The sequence below is a fragment of the Tauraco erythrolophus genome, chromosome 27 (genome assembly GCF_009769465.1).
Source record: "Tauraco erythrolophus isolate bTauEry1 chromosome 27, bTauEry1.pri, whole genome shotgun sequence".
Lineage (NCBI taxonomy): Eukaryota > Metazoa > Chordata > Aves > Musophagiformes > Musophagidae > Tauraco > Tauraco erythrolophus.
The window spans coordinates 6,237,490-6,253,828 of record NC_141491.1 but is presented as its reverse complement, the minus strand read 5'-3'; the positions used below and the strand labels follow the sequence as shown (position 1 = coordinate 6,253,828).

The 16,339-nt window shown below is 46.1% G+C and overlaps 1 protein-coding gene across 1 annotated transcript in view; it reads right to left on the bottom strand.

The window, feature by feature from the left end:
* Positions 1-224: 224 nt before the first annotated feature.
* IGFN1 (immunoglobulin like and fibronectin type III domain containing 1) overlaps positions 225-16,339 on the bottom strand; it is a 28,250-nt gene continuing 12,135 nt past the window's right edge. Inside the window, exons 12-30 of the mRNA XM_086627390.1 lie at positions 16,282-16,291; positions 15,536-15,768; positions 15,098-15,160; positions 14,420-14,725; positions 13,571-14,191; positions 13,223-13,492; positions 12,659-12,862; positions 11,633-12,418; positions 10,215-10,339; positions 9,272-9,413; positions 8,453-8,749; positions 7,525-7,824; positions 6,435-6,608; positions 5,413-5,541; positions 4,631-4,933; positions 3,083-3,171; positions 1,925-2,120; positions 1,074-1,373; positions 225-565 (exon numbers count right to left, since the gene is read on the bottom strand). Coding sequence (XP_086483516.1) covers positions 225-565; positions 1,074-1,373; positions 1,925-2,120; positions 3,083-3,171; positions 4,631-4,933; positions 5,413-5,541; positions 6,435-6,608; positions 7,525-7,824; positions 8,453-8,749; positions 9,272-9,413; positions 10,215-10,339; positions 11,633-12,418; positions 12,659-12,862; positions 13,223-13,492; positions 13,571-14,191; positions 14,420-14,725; positions 15,098-15,160; positions 15,536-15,768; positions 16,282-16,291 — 4,889 coding nt within the window. The remainder of the gene's footprint in view (positions 566-1,073; positions 1,374-1,924; positions 2,121-3,082; positions 3,172-4,630; positions 4,934-5,412; positions 5,542-6,434; positions 6,609-7,524; positions 7,825-8,452; positions 8,750-9,271; positions 9,414-10,214; positions 10,340-11,632; positions 12,419-12,658; positions 12,863-13,222; positions 13,493-13,570; positions 14,192-14,419; positions 14,726-15,097; positions 15,161-15,535; positions 15,769-16,281; positions 16,292-16,339) is intronic.

Sequence of the window (16,339 nt, the reverse complement as noted above, 5' to 3'; positions counted from 1 at the left end):
CAAAACCACTGGCTCATGTAGAAATCTAGTGTTTTTCTCATGTCTGCCTTTTCATTCCTATTTGTTTCATACCTGATCGCTAGTAGGTTAATTTAGAATTCAGTAAGGCAGTCTAAAGATAGGAGATTGCTCTCGTCAGTAAACAGACCTGTATGGCTACCATTTATAAGGCATCTTGACAGCAACGACATACCTCGACATCACACGACGAAGGACAAGGAGCATTAAAGATTGTTACCTTTAATAGTGAGGAAGGCTTTGCTGAATGCACGGCCCGATTCATTGGTGGCTTCTACCCTATATTCTCCTTCATCCTGTTTTGTGACACCTAGGACGACCAGGGAGCAGACACCAAAGTCATTTGTGCAAAAATAGGCAGGATCGTTGGAGAGGTCTCTACTGTCCTTGTACCAGGTGATCTTTGGAGGTGGACAGCCTCCAACCGCACAGCTCATACGGCACTCGCTCCCAGTAGTCACCACGTGAGGCTTCAACGGGACGAGGAATCTCGGGGGCTGGTTTTGATTAACTCCCCTGTATTTCTGTGGTCTGACTTGAAATTCAGCTGTAAAACAAACAAAAAAAACCCATCACAAAACAGCAACATACAAACACACACTCAGATACCGCTTCACAGCAATAGGAGGCAGGGTGCAAAGGACTGGTTTTCAACCATGACAACTGGTTGTGCAGAAGGTCTGGCATTCTGTGCTGCAAACTGCCAGCGATCTCATACACCTACGGATTGTAATCCGTGTTTCTTCTAATTCGCCAGAATTTAACTTGGAAGTCAGAAACTTTGGCTTCTGCAAAACTTAAGCCTTAGATTTTGCTGGGAATTAATTCTGTGGTGAATTACATGACATAATGGCTGGAAGTAAAGGATCTATCTGCACAACATCCATGCAGAAAGGACAAGCCTTCCCTGCCAAACTAGAATTTCTTAAGGCATCTCTACGCATTCTTGCTCTGGGCAACTAAATGTTCACAAGAGGAGAGCCCCATTCCAGGACGGTGTGTTAGAAACAAAGCATGACAACACACAGATAATTCTTTGTAAAAGCTGTTTTTACCCTTTGGTTTTTGAATTCTCCAAGGCTTCACAGTTTCAGACGGACCACTGGCTCCCAAGTTATTTTTTGCCACAACCCTAAAGTAGTAGTCCCGGCCTGGGATCAGTTTGGTGAATGTGAACTTGTTGGTGTAGATCAGGTCACCCACCACTTGCCACAAGCCCTTCTGTAATTCGCGTTTCAAGACTGTGTAGTAGAGGTTGTTTTCCCATTTCTCAGATGCCGATGGCTCCCAGGTTACTGTCACTGTATTTGGCACATTCTCTTCCAATCGAATCGGTCCAGGTGATTGTGGGACATCTGTCAGACGAAGGCAAATAATATCAAAGATATTATCAAAGTGGCACAATACAGAACTCTCAAAGCTTTCTATGTCTGGTCATTGGAAGGGACAAAATTCTTTCAATTACATTCTGCATTGCTGGGCCTCCTTCCCTTCTTGTCGGAAGGAAATGAGGGCTGGAACTGCTAAACTTTTTCACCTCTTGCAGAGACAGTATAGAGAGTTGTTGTAGCTATGACAAAATGCCCTACAGCCTGCTGCTGACTAACCTCAGACTGTTACAAAGAGCATGAACTCTCCTGCGGTTTGCACTATCCAGCCATGTGACCTTCCCTTTTTAAGCAGAGTCACTCTGGAAGACAGGTGGAATTTTGATCAGTTGACTGCTCTGTCCTGCAGACACAGCCCAGTGCCACCACAAAGTGACCAGGCTGAATCTCATGGAAATTTGTGCTCGAGTTCTCCCTGTGCCTGCACGGCGTAACTGCACCAGAGCTCACCGTGCCCAACTCGGTTCATCGCCTACTCGCAGTAAATCCGGGTGTATGTACGGCAGCGAGTGAGTTACCTGTAACTTGAACTTGGAAGCTGAATTTTTCTTTTTTCCCTAACCCGTTCTGGAGCTCAACAGTGTAGGTGCCGCTGTCAGTGAACTCGGCCGCTCCAATCAGCAGCTGAGTGGTACCATCTTTGGTGTTTATTGTAGCCCTGTTTGGAAGAGGAAGCCCATCTTTCAACCAGGTCACCACCGGATCTGGAGACGCCTGTAAAGAACAACACGAGTTACAGCCCACTTGTTTTGCCACCAGATTGCATCTTTACATCTTTAGCTTCATTGTCTTGTCCCAAATGTACACCTACATGACACAGTAAAGTAGGATTTAGAAACATGGATCCAAGATGGACCTAAGTGCCCTGGATGAAGGGCTGCTCTAAAGTGTCTCTGTAACTTTTCTCTTTCTCTGTGTCTTTCAAGAACGTTATTGTACTAAGGTGTTCGGGTATCACTATGTCAAACAAGGTGTGCTAGATCAAGAACAACAGATGACATCAGTAGTTATTATTTTCTACTTTTAAAAAGATCTGATGGTTTTGGAAAGAAAAAACATCCTCAAAGTCTTTATTTCCATTGTGCCATCTTTGGTCTCTATTCTCCAAGAAAGCAGGAGAAAGGCCAGCAAATACACACGCTTTGTCTTCATCAACCCCTTCTTGATAACTCAAACTCTACCTGTGTTGTTCCAAGCTTACATCCAAGCACACAGGATTTCTGTCAGTGCTTGCCTATTTCTCAAGTCATACAGCTTAGGTCCTGCTGCTTAGTAAGACAAACAGTCAAGAGGATGCTGCTAGAAACACTACCCCAAGGCCTCCTGAGGGAGTCAGAGGGAAATCAGGGACTGATTTTTAAACTTCAAGTATGAGAGATTAGTACGAGATGATGATAATATTGATATAGTTGGATGGACAGCATTGTGCCTTGTTTCCAGAGGTTAATGAATCACCACAATCTCATAAAACACTAATGCCAAGAGTGACAGCTGAATTCTTGTTCATGTTTTCTTCATGCAGAAAGTATACACAGCACAGGCAGGTTAAAAGATTTGCCCAGTGTCTAGTAAAGAAAATTCCATGCCAAGAAAAGAGTAGCTCAGTTTTCATGTCTGCTATTGGCTACAACATAAAAACAGATGGGGAATTCTTACAAACATATTTGAATACTTACTTCAAAGGGAATATTCACTCGGATGGTATTTCCTGCTTTTATAATCAGGAAGCTTTTCACTGTGTCATCTATTAGTAACCTGGGAGAAACTGGAAAAGACGGTGATTACAATAAAAAGTTGTACATTATTGCAGAGTCACTGGCTGACAAAGTCAGTCATACGCATGTGTTCAATACCCCTAATGGCCTTCCAACAGCTACACTGCAGGCTGCTGAGAAACTCACAGTGGTACTGGGGAAAAACAGCACCTTTCAAATTTTATTACTATTTATTTATCACGATGACCGAACAAGAGAGGATGATGCAAGAATATGTTCACAACAATGTCTGTATACATGTGACATCTCAGTCACGGAGAAATTGGCTCTTGACACCCTTTATCCCATCACATGGATGATCTTTTGTGTAAAAGGACACCTGGGGAAAAGGAAATTGCAACAGACGCTTGTGTAATATACGTTCATAAGGGCAATTGGACTAAAAGCATTTTTCGACGCTCTCAAAAATTCTTTGTGCATTTGAGAATTTCCCATGACCCAGGCTATGAGTACAGAGCACCCTCAGCAAATAGGCCTGAGTTTATTAAAAAGAATCTTCTTTAGTGTTTCCTTCTGTTTTCTTTTCATAAACATAATATACTATTGTATTTAACGTTTTTCTAAAAACACCAAATACAATAGCACTACATTGTATATGGCGTTTGCAGTTCAGAACTCAAAAAACTGCTTCCTGGGTGGACTTATATTCATCTGTTCACTGTCTGATAAGGAGTCTCCAGGCATAGGCCAAAAGTGGACATTTTCACTTAGGACACAAGTAAAGGCAGATGAATCCTTCACAGAATTATTTTTTACTTCTGTAGTTCTGCAACGCTCCCAAACATCAGGAAAAAAAGTTAGAGCTATAGATTGCAAATAAAGATGAAAAAGTGAAAAAAGAGTATTCAAACTAGAAAATCAAAAAGGAAAAGAAAGTTTACAAAAGCCAACATAACAATTGCCATTGAAGAGAACGAAACAAAATTTTTCATTCCAAAAGACTGTATAAAAATTGACTGAAAACTCTATTTTTCCATCAAAAAAGCATGGTAGGCGTAAGGTATGTGCGGTTTCTCTCTGCTGGTCATGGCTGTGGTATAGCACTCACAGGGGCAAAATGAAAATCTGAGGAGAAAACACAGTTTGTTTTTTTTTTTTAATAATAACATTTGATATAATGAAGTTTTCTATAATAAAAATATATTGGTAATAAATAAATAAATCTTATTTTATAATGCATCTTTACAATAAATAATATTGTAAAGACTCATAATGAGTCTTTAATATGAGCTCAACACCGTGCGTTGTATATTTATTATCAGTTAAATCTTCAAAATTTCCTGGTGAGGCGCCCAAGTAAGAGCATACTCCAGAGGAGCAATGCAGTACTTGTCCTTCTGCTACAGTGTGGGACTTTAAAGCAGCTCATCACAGTCACCTATAGATCTTGCCTGCATCCTGTTACCTACAGCATGATCTCAATCATTCTGAAAACCCACTTTGACTTACCTACAGGAGGAGCAGCTTCGATGCAAGCTTCAAGCTCTGCAGCTTCTCCTGGGCCACTGTCACTGAGGGCTCTCACGCGTAGGAAGTATGTCTCCTTGGCTTGGAGGCCTTTCACTGTGTAAGTGGTCATCTCTACAGGAAGAGCATTGCATTTAGTCCAGTTGAGGTTTTTAGAAGACCGCATCTCTACCTCATAGCCTTTCACATCACTCCCGTCTTTTTCTTCAGGTCTCTTCCATGTCAAGGTGACACTAGTGTGGTCACTGCTGCTCACTTTAAGGTCCTGCACTTGACCTGGAGATTCTGAAAAGAGAAATTTTATTTAAACTATTTTTCTAGGATTTCTGTCCTCAATTTCCAGTCACTTCCTGAGATCCTCAACATTCTTGCAGTGCACTGGATATCCATCCTGCTGTCTTGCCTCCACCTTGTCCCAGTTCTTCAAAGCTGGATCCAGGTGCCTGCTCCTGTCACCCATGCAGTACAACCTGCAACACTGTGGAAACAGTCTGCAATCCATCCTGAGTACTTCTCCACGTTGCACATAACTCTCACACAGGTTGTCTGTCATATCTTGACATAGACATCGCACAGGAAATCCTTCCATTCCTTCCTCATGCTGATAGAAGACTCTCAGCCATGAAACATTGCCCCATTATTTGATCTTTGTCTTCACATACTTTTAGAAAGCATTTAAAACCATTGCCTCTCCACTAACATCCCCAGTCTACCTCCAGCTTTACGTATCCCCAGGCCAGAAGGCCGGGGGGCAGTGCACTTACTCGTGGAATCCCGCGCAAAGACAGGCTGTGATGGTTCACTGGCATCTCCTGTGCCAGCAGCATTGACAGCTGCCACACGAAATTCATACTGCAGACCCTTCTTCAGATTGGTTATTTTCAGCTTCTTGTCTGCAGAAAGAAAAGGAGCGTCTTGGTTCAGGAGAGCTGTTCCCCAAGCAGGAAAGGGTGAGACAACAGTGTTGTCTCTTACTCCATGCAGAATTGTGGACTGAGTAATTCTCAGGAGCCACGTACAAATGCTGTCACTGATTCTCCTGTCATTCCCTATCCAAGTGCATGTGTACTTCTGGGACATGATCATTGTATTCCCTTTCAAATCAAACAGCACCTGAGAGCTATTAAGGCAGAGAAAGGGTAAATACTGCTTTCCTCATGGGATAATCCTCAACTTTTCTATACCAGATAAGAAGTCCTAGCTTGCACCTGATAGATGATGCTAGCTATAGTCAAAACACATTGTGGAGCTCATACACATCACTTGGGTTTCTTTATATTCCTGGCATTTATAAATTCCTGTCTGCCAAGTTCCTAGTGCGAGGAGTAAGGACAGTAGTTCCACACATGAAGTGAAGACTTTACTGCCAGAAATTGAAGACAACAGTTTCTCTATAGAGGAGCTACCTCCCAGGATGCAGCAGTGAGCTTCCCTGCACTCTTCTCCAGCCATATGCTTGCACACAATCCAGAAAAAAAGTCATAATCCTCCTCCCAGGCACTCAGCTGTATCAAACCAAGGCCTGGCTTTGCTATTGTGCAGCCATGTAACCCTCGTTGGGAGAAAACCGCAGTTGTGAGGACACACATACACTGGAGCTGTGAAAAACAACGTAAAACTTCAGACAGGGGTGAGATGGCTGCGATGGGGACAGTTGGAAGCTCCAGAATCCAAGAGGAGAAACACTGATGTGAAAAGGTATAAGAGCCTGAGCAGCTCCTGAACGCAGCTGACCTTTTTGCCTTTCTCAAGTCTTCCAATCTCTTCCAGGATTTAAGCGACCTACCTGCTATAGGCACATTGTTGACTGGCAGCCAGGTCATGGTACCCTTCTTGCGTTTTTGAACGATGTATCCCACAATTCGGGAACTGCCAGTTTTACGAGGTGCTTTCCAGGATATTGTGATGGTGTCTTTGCTGGCACTGACAATCTCAGGGGGATCTGGGGCACCAGGTGAAGCTGGAAAGAGATTAGTGCTTCATTATTAGCAGGTGTATTTTTATTGCAAGATAAGAGAGAGTTCTGTGTAATTTCTTCTTCCAGTTTCCCCAAAGTACTTACATGGATGTGTTTGGAAAACCTGACTGAGACCTGCAGCTGTGTATCCTATTCCCCACACAAACAGGATCCAGCATGGACCTCTGTTCCTGAATTTTGTTTTCATGAATGACCTGCTGTCATCATGACTGACAATTCCACCCTCAGCCTACAGAGTGAGTCACGGACATTCTTACATGGTAGGAAAAGTCAATATTATTCTCGCATTTAATGACAGAAACCAGAAAAAGAATGGATTTTCTTATCCCTCTGCACTCAAAATACAGGGCTTCTCATAATCATGAAAATGATTATGAGACAATGTAGAAAGAAGAAAATTAGAAATAGAACAGAGCATTGCTTTTTCTCTAGTACTACATTCGTGCTCATGGCAAAACTGTTCTAGTATTTAAGCTCATCAAAGGACAAAGAATAGAATTAGTTGTTTGGGAATGGGGGGAATTAAGTGGTCACACTGAAAAATGCTGCACATACGGAGATGCTCCTTTGCCTACGGAGTTAAGAAAAGGCCCCACATGTTCCCTTTGTAGCCACTCTGGGAAAAATTTTCTCTGATCTTTATGCATATTGCATTTCCCCATGAAACTTGCTTTCCAATTCAGAATGGAGCATAACTGAGAACACACCACCATCTCACTCAGAACCACCAAAGCCTACAATAAACTTCTAGTTTCACTGTGCAACCTCCACAGATTTGTGTGAAGACTTCACAGCCATGATTCACTTTTAGATCTACAGTGAGTTTTCTTTGATGTCAGCTTTGACGATGAATTTGCCAAACGGTTGTCGAACACGATCATGAAAAGTTTCTCCTTACCTTTACCAACAGCTTTCACTTCATCTGATTCCAGTGGGTCACTAGTTCCCTCGGCATTCACAGCTCTCACCCTGAAGTAGTAGCTCATGTCTTCCTCCACTTTGTTAGTAGTGAATGTAGAACAGCTCCTGGGGGTTTCTCCCAAAGTCGTCCAGTCGTTCTTGCCTACCTGCTGTCTCTCAACAATGTAGCTTTGCACTGGTTTGCCTCCATCATCCTTTGGGGGTTTCCACTGAATGGTGATGTCGTTTGCAGAGCTTTCTACAATTTTGACGGGTCCTTCAGGTGGCTGTGGCTTGTCTGAAAAGATGAACACAGAGAGACTATGAGTTGGCTCCAGACCCGGACGTGCTCCTGGGTTTGGATCAGACGCTGTTATCTTGCTCACCAGCTGGGAGGCTCAGTTTCTGATGGAATACATGCACAGTGGCAGAATGAGGCCTGGGCACTTGAATTGTCTCTTCAAAACTTCAACTTTTCTAACTTTTGATAAGGGGAGGGGAAGCCAGGCCACTGCTCTGTGGGCTAATTATTCCCAGAAGCACTGCACCAATTCAGCTCATTTATGAGGAAGAACACCATTTCTGGTCTTCCAAAAGAGCACAGACATTTCTGGTAGGGCTGAATTTGGCTCTGATGATCTATTTCAGATTTGTCTGTTGCGCGTAGTCCTATCTCCCACAATCACCCAACGTTCAAAACTCAGCTGCTGAGGCTGCGCCAAACCAAACTAGATTTGTGCCATCTTGTACTAAAGGGCAAGAAATATTTCAGCCACCTTTGCTTGTACTCTGATTTAGTGGAAAATTACATAGTCACGTCCATCTTGGAATACTCAGTAGCTCTAAATAAGATTGTCAGCAGTGTTGATGGCTCCCCTGCCTAAGCTTTACAATGAAAGTCACAGAGGATGTTATGGGGCTCTTACCTATTATCACAAGCTTTAAGTTGATCTCCAGGACCCCACTGTCATTCTTCAGCCTGACTTTGTAATCCCCACAGTCTTTTCTCTCACTGCTGGAGATGGACAGCATGGTAAAGGACTCTGCTTTATCAACACGAATCCTGGTGTCATTCACTAGCTCCATTCTGTCCTTTAGCCACATCGCTCTGACGGGCTGCCGGCCCTCGAAAGGGATCTTGATCTTGACGTTCTGCCCTGCCTTGGCCACAGTAGGAACACTTGTTAAGTTTTTGAGGAGAACTTTGTCAACCTGTGGAGGATCTAAGCAGAAGACATAAGGTCATTAAAAACTGCAATTCAAAGAGGATAAGGCTCACCTTGGAGGGAAGGGCTGCCCTCATGATGCTGCCAATAATGCTTAGAAGCTCACAACTTTTGGATGCTCACCTTTAGTTGCACGCTCAGAGCTTCACATGCATACATGTATTTTGCTACGGGATAATGAACACGAAGTATTTGTGGTATTACACTGTCCTTTTCACTGGAGCACATTTCTCACAGGCAATACACTACACATCAGACTCAAGAATCTGGTCTGATAACGTGTTATGTGCACCCCAAAATCTTTGAGTTCATAGAAGCTATTCAGGAAGGCTCCCTAGTTAAATTTGCAAATACAAAATGCACCAATCTGTACAAAACCATCTCTCATTTACATGGTAATTCTTTATGATAAAGTTGTCTCAATAATCAACTATAGGTCTCTGAGAAAATGTGTTACTTTTCAAGCACATCAAGGCTAGCATGCTGCACTAAGAGCTGTGGTACTTTGAACAGACTCACCTTCAACAAAAATTGAAGCTTCAGTTTTTATATCTCCACATTCAAACCTGTATTTCCCAGCATGAATATCTTCCACTTTGTTAAGAATTAGTTTGTGGACTAGACCTTCCTTTTCAAAAGAGATTCCATCCATGGTTGTTAACTACAAGGTAAAGCACAGAGACACATTCTTAGAACAAGAGAAAAAAAAAAAGGCAATCTAAATTTAAACTGGACAGACAAAAACTTGAAATGTAATTGAAAAGACCTATGAATGACACACATGTTTAATTACAATAATGTTCTGGGATTACTCATCTGGTAATGTTGCATGTAAGCATTATCAACATAGTCCCCACAAAGACTTGATTCAAAGTCCATTAAAATAAATTTTAGTAAAATCTCCAAGCTCTCTCTTTCTATTCTTAATGACGAAAACTTTGGCCCATGCTTGAGTATGACACCTCAAATCTCCTACAGTATCATCTGGATCCCACAACTGGAATTACTCTCCAGTGTTGATTTGGAGCGTAGAATATGATGCCTATGTGTGACCTTAAGCACTAATTTGAAAGAGCACTCTTCGTTAGCCCTGCCTGAAGGATCCTTTGAAGATTTTTCCCTTGCTTTTTGCATATTTCTCTCATTCACCAAGGAAAAGAAAAAGGATTGCATTGCAAAGAAGACACCCACACAATCTCCAGTCCACGAAAAGAATGGAAAACACAGTTTCCTGTTGTCAGTAAGAACAGAAATCTCTTGCAGCAGGAAGGGGGAGAAGTCTTGCTGGGTTTCTATCACGAATTCTATTATCAACAGGCTCCTGCAAAATCCTCCCAGGGCCATAGACAGGCTACAGTAAGACTGGCAGAGGGAAGGACACCTTGACACGACACTTGACATGAGGTAGAGCCAGAGAGCAGAGCATGTTAACTGAAGAAAACAGTAGCCAGAGCACACCCACCTTTAATCCATCTTTAAACCAGGTTCCTGTCACTTCATCTTTACTGACGGTGCAAGACAGCTCAGCTGGTTCCCCTTTCAGGACTCTGACATCAAGTAACTGTTTGTTGACACGACAGCGTGGTGCTGAATATTCAGAAAAGAAAATGCTGTTGAGAAGATGCTAACTCTGTGCTACGCTGACAGAGAGACATGTATAGGTGAAAATGCATGTGCATGTGAGGAGAAAAGAGAGCTTTTTACCAAAATATAGACCGTAGTCATGACGGGCGTTTGTACCACAGCACTGTGGGCCAGCTGGCATAAACTCACGGCACCGCAGGGCCATGCCAGCTGGCCTGCATGCAATGCAGTCCTAACATCAACCTAACGGGCAGTGGATTCATCACAAGCCACATTGCCCATCTACGGATTTGCTTATTTTAAGTCTCTGCTAATTGTCTTGGCTCCCTCTACAGCCAGTGGGAAAAAATAGGCTACTCCAGGATCCGGTTATACTACACATCACTCTTTTCCTCTGCATTGACCAGGCACAGGGCTACCCAGCCACTTCCCCTCAAACAGCCCCAAGTCACAATATTCTCCACCCCCTGTATTCCTCTTTCCCTTCCCAAGTTCTTCTCCATTAACATCTTTTCATCCCCTCTCTGATAAACACCCACCTCCTTCCCCATTAACTCCAATCTTGTTGATTTTACTCCCTTATTTATAGCTATGTTTTGGTTGCCTTGATAATTTCTAACTTGTCAGCAATTCCATTAGACGAATATTCCCCTTTGGTTATGTGTGTAGGGTTTCTCATTTCTACAATTTCCACGTTATCATCTTGCTCATGTAGCCACTGCTCTTAGTCAAATGGCTGCATACACATTACTCTCCTTTTGCTACATGCAAGACTTTATTACTTCTCATGTTACAAGAGAAAAGAGCTCTTTACACTAAGCCAAACATGCATATTAATCCAATATAATCAGGGACAGATTTGTTTCCAGAACTTGGAGAAACACAGATCTTTGCACTAGATGTTAGAACAAACAAAGTGGAACAATAAGTTTTAAATTGGAACAATATCAAAGAAACATGGCTGTATTCCTTGGAACGATACAGGAATGAGTATGTCTGTGAACTGAAGTCTGTTCCACGTGGATTTGAATCATTCATTTGAATGAAGAGACGATACGTGCTTTAGATATTTTAAATAGAGATCAGTCAGACACTTAAGGCAGTTTGATCTCAGCGAATCGTGTCAGGTCAAACAACAAATCAGTGGTAGAATCTGGAATGGGTCTCAGTATAATCAAATTTCTACATGGAGCCACATCCATCTAAACCATAAGATTCAACTTCTCTCCAGGATCAGGAATGTCAGTGTCAAAATACAAAGGCCAGCAATACAGAAGACATCAGTTAAACACATACCTGTCAGATCATCTAGGCAATAACGTCTTCTTTTTCCCATACTTTCCGTGTTCTTCAAGAAATTGTTTGCTTTTATATCAAGGCTGGGTTCCTGTCTTCTCTGGATTATTGAAGGAGGTCCACCATAAAGATCTGACATCTGACCATAACCCAATGAACCTTGACCAAAACCACCTGAATTCCTCCCATCAACAGATCTGTTGTGGGATTTACTCCCTGCCCCTCCAAAGGCAGAATTTTTGCCATAAAGGGAGCCTAACTGTCCTAAATCTCTGCCTTTGCCCCTGGCATCTCCTTGACTTGAAAGTGAATCTCTGTCATGAGATGAACCTTTGTTCCCTGATCCTCTGAAATCACTCGCAGTGCCCTCTCCAGTTCTACCTTCCCTAGAAGATTTGCCAGGACGTGAATCCAGCCCATATTCACCACCTTGTCCAACAGCACCTACCATACCTTCTTTACCATGAACTGAATGCAACTTCCCTTCATCACCTCCCAACCTGCCAACACCTCCCACAACAGCCCTGGCTCCAGTTGACCAACTGTCCTTGCCATAGGGAGACACAGCACCTCGTATTGCAGAGCCACCGACACCACCACCTTCTGAGGAAAAGTCATCTCCTCCTACACCACTTAAATATCCCTGAGCTCTGCTCAGCCTAGCATCCCTGCCATAGCGAGATCCCATTACTTCTTCACCTCCAAAAGGAAAATGAGCAGCTCCTGCCACAGCCCCAGTTGGGACACCATCCTTTCCATAGAAAGAGCCAACACCCCTTGCACCAGCTACACCAGCCCCAGCCCCAGGTCGGAGGGCACCCTTTCCATAGGGAGACCCAAAATCACCAAAACCAGGTACACCAGTACCAGCCCCAGTTCCCATTCCTACTGGAACACCATCTTTTCCATAAGGAGAACCAATTCTCCCTGCAGCAGTTCCACCAGTTCCACCAATGCCAGCACCAGCTGAGAGACCATCCTTTCCATACAGAGACCCTACTCCCCCTGCACCAGCTACACAAGCACCGCCAAGACCAACCCCAGCAGGGAGACCATCCTTTCCATATGGAGACCCTACTCCACCTGCACCAGTACCACCAAAACCAACCCCATCTGGGAGACCATCCTTTCCATATGGTGATCCTACTGCCCCTGCACCAGCAGCACCAAGACCAGCCCCACCTGGGAGACCATCCTTTCCGTATGGAGACCCTACTCCCCCTGCACCAGCTACACCAGCACCACCAACACCTACTCCAGCTATGAGACCATCCTTTCCATGTGGAGATCCTACTCCACCTGCACCAGTAACACCAAGACCAACCCCATCTGGGAGACCATCCTTTCTGTACGGAGACCCTACTCCACCTGCACCAGCAGCACCAAGACCAGCCCCACCTGGGAGACCATCCTTTCCATATGGAGACCCTACTCCACCTGCACCAGCACCACCAACACCTACTCCAGCTAGGAGACCATCCTTTCCATATGGAGACCCTACTCCACCTGCACCAGCAGCACCAACACCTACTCCAGCTAGGAGACCATCCTTTCCATATGGAGACCCTACTCCCCCTGCACCAGCTACACCAGCACCACCAACACCTACTCCAGCTAGGAGACCATCCTTTCCATATGGAGACCCTACTCCACCTGCACCAGCACCACCAAGACCAGCCCCAACTGGGAGACCATCCTTTCCATATGGAGACCCTACTCCACCTGCACCAGCACCACCAAGACCAGCCCCAGCTGGGAGACCATCCTTTCCATATGGAGACCCTACTCCACCTGCATCAGCACCACCAAGACCAGCCCCAGCAGGAAGACCGTCCTTTCCATATGGAGACCCTACTCCCCCTGCACCAGCTACACCAGCACCACCAACACCTACTCCAGCTAGGAGACCATCCTTTCCATATGGAGACCCTACTCCACCTGCACCAGCAGCACCAAGACCAGCCCCACCTGGGAGACCATCCTTTCCATATGGAGACCCTACTCCACCTGCACCAGCAGCACCAAGACCAGCCCCACCTGGGAGACCATCCTTTCCATATGGAGACCCTACTCCACCTGCACCACCAACACCAAGACCAGCCCCAGCAGGAAGACCATCCTTTCCATATGGAGACCCTATTCCACCTGCACCAGTACCACCAAAACCAACCCCATCTGGGAGACCATCCTTTCCATATGGAGACCCTATTCCACCTGCACCAGTACCACCAAAACCAACCCCATCTGGGAGACCATCCTTTCCATATGGAGACCCTACTCCACCTGCACCAGCTACACCAGCACCACCAACACCTACTCCAGCTAGGAGACCATCCTTTCCATATGGAGACCCTACTCCACCTGCACCAGCACCACCAAGACCAGCCCCAACTGGGAGACCATCCTTTCCATATGGAGACCCTACTCCACCTGCATCAGCACCACCAAGACCAGCCCCAGCAGGAAGACCGTCCTTTCCATATGGAGACCCTACTCCACCTGCACCAGCACCACCAAGACCAGCCCCAACTGGGAGACCATCCTTTCCATATGGAGACCCTACTCCACCTGCACCAGCACCACCAAGACCAGCCCCAGCTGGGAGACCATCCTTTCCAGAAGGATACCCAACACCCCCTGCACCAGCTACACCAGCACCACCACCAACTACTCCGGTTGGGAGGTCATCCTTTCCATAAGGAAATCCAACTGCCCCTGCACCAGAATGAAGAGCAGCCCCAGTAGGAAGGCTATTCTTTCCATAGGGAGATACAACTTCCCCTGCACGAGCTACACCAGTTCCAACAATGCCAGATCCAGCTGGAAGACCATCCTTTCCATATGGTGGTCCAAATCCCCCTGCACCAGCTACACCAGCACCACCCACACCTGCTCCAGTAGGAAGGCCATCCTTGCCATATGGATACCCAACTCCCCCTGCACCAGCTACACCAGCACCAGCCCCAGCTGGGAGACCATCCTTTCCATAGGGAGACCCAACTCCTACTGCACCAGCTACACCATCACCACCCACCCCTGCTCCAGTAGGAAGGCCATTCTTTCCATAGGGAGATCCAATTCCCCCTGCACCAGCTACAACAGCGCCAGCCCCAGCTGGGAGACCATCCTTTCCGTAGGAAGATCCAGCACCTCCAAAACCACCCACTACACCCCCAGTAATGCCTGCTCCAAAAGGGAGGCCATCCTTGCCATAGGGAGATCCAACTCCCCCTGCACCAGCAGCACCAGCACCACCCATGCCTGCTCCAGTAGGAAGACCATCCTTTCCATAGGGAGATCCAACTCCCCCTGCACCAGCGACACCAGCACCAGTTGGGAAACCATCCTTTCCATAGGGAGATCCAACACCTCCAAAACTACCAACTGCACCCCCATGAACGCCTGCTCCAGCAGGAAGGCCATCCTTTCCATATGGATACCCAACTGTCCCTGCACCAGTTACACCAGCACCACCCACACCTGCTCCAGTAGGAAGGCCATCCTTGCCATAAGGAGACCCAACTGCTTCTGCATCAGCTATAGCACCAGCACCACCAATGCCAGTCCCAGCTGGGAGACCATCCTTTCCATATGGAGACCCTAGTCCACCTGCACCAGCTACAGTAGCACCACCAAGACCAGCCCCAGCTAGAAGACCATCCTTTCCATAGGGAGATCCAGCAGCTCCAAAACCACCAACTGCACCCCCACCAACGCCTGCTCCAGCAGGGAAGCCATCCTTTCCACAAGGATACCCAACTCTCCCTACACCACCTGCATCGGATCCACCAAGACCAGCCCCAGCTGGGAGACCATCTTTTCCATAGGGAGAACCAACTGCCCCTGCAACAGCTACACCTGCTCCAGCTGGAAGACCATCCTTTCCATAGGGAGATCCAACACCTCCAAAACTACCAACTGCAGCCCCACCAATGCCTGCTCCAGCAGGGAGGCCATCTTTTCCATAAGGAGATCCAATTGCTCCTGCACCAGCAGCACCAAGACCGGCACCACCTGGGAGACCATCCTTTCCATACGGATATCCAACTCCCCCTACACCAGCTACACCAGCACCACCAATGCCAGCCCCAGCTGGGAGACCATCCTTTCCATAAGGAGATCCAATTGCCCCTGCACTAGCAGCACCAAGACCAGCCCCAGCAGGGAGACCATCCTTTCCATAGGGAGAACCAACTCTCCCTGCACCAGCTTCACCAGTTCTACCAACGCTAGCACCAGTTAGGAGACCATCCTTTCCATACGGAGATCCAACACCTCCAAAACCACCAACTGCAGCCCCACCAATGCTTGCTCCAGCAGGAAGACCATCCTTTCCATATGGATACTCAACTCTCCCTGCACCAGTTACACCAGCACCACCAACGCCAGCCCCATCTGGGAGACCATCCTTTCCATAGGGAGACCCAACTCTTCCTGCACCAGCTACACCAGTACCACCAACACCTACTCTAGCTGGGAGACCATCCTTTCCAAAAGGTTCCCCAAATCCTCCTGCACCAGCTATACCAAGACCAGCCCCAGATGGGAGACCATGCTTTCCATAGGGAGATCCAACTACCCCTGCACCAGCTACACCAGCAACACCAACACCTACTCCAGCTGGGAGACCATCCTTTCCAGAAGGATACCCAACTCCCCCTGCACCAGCTATAGCAGCTATACCAAGACCAGCCTCAGCAGGGAGAC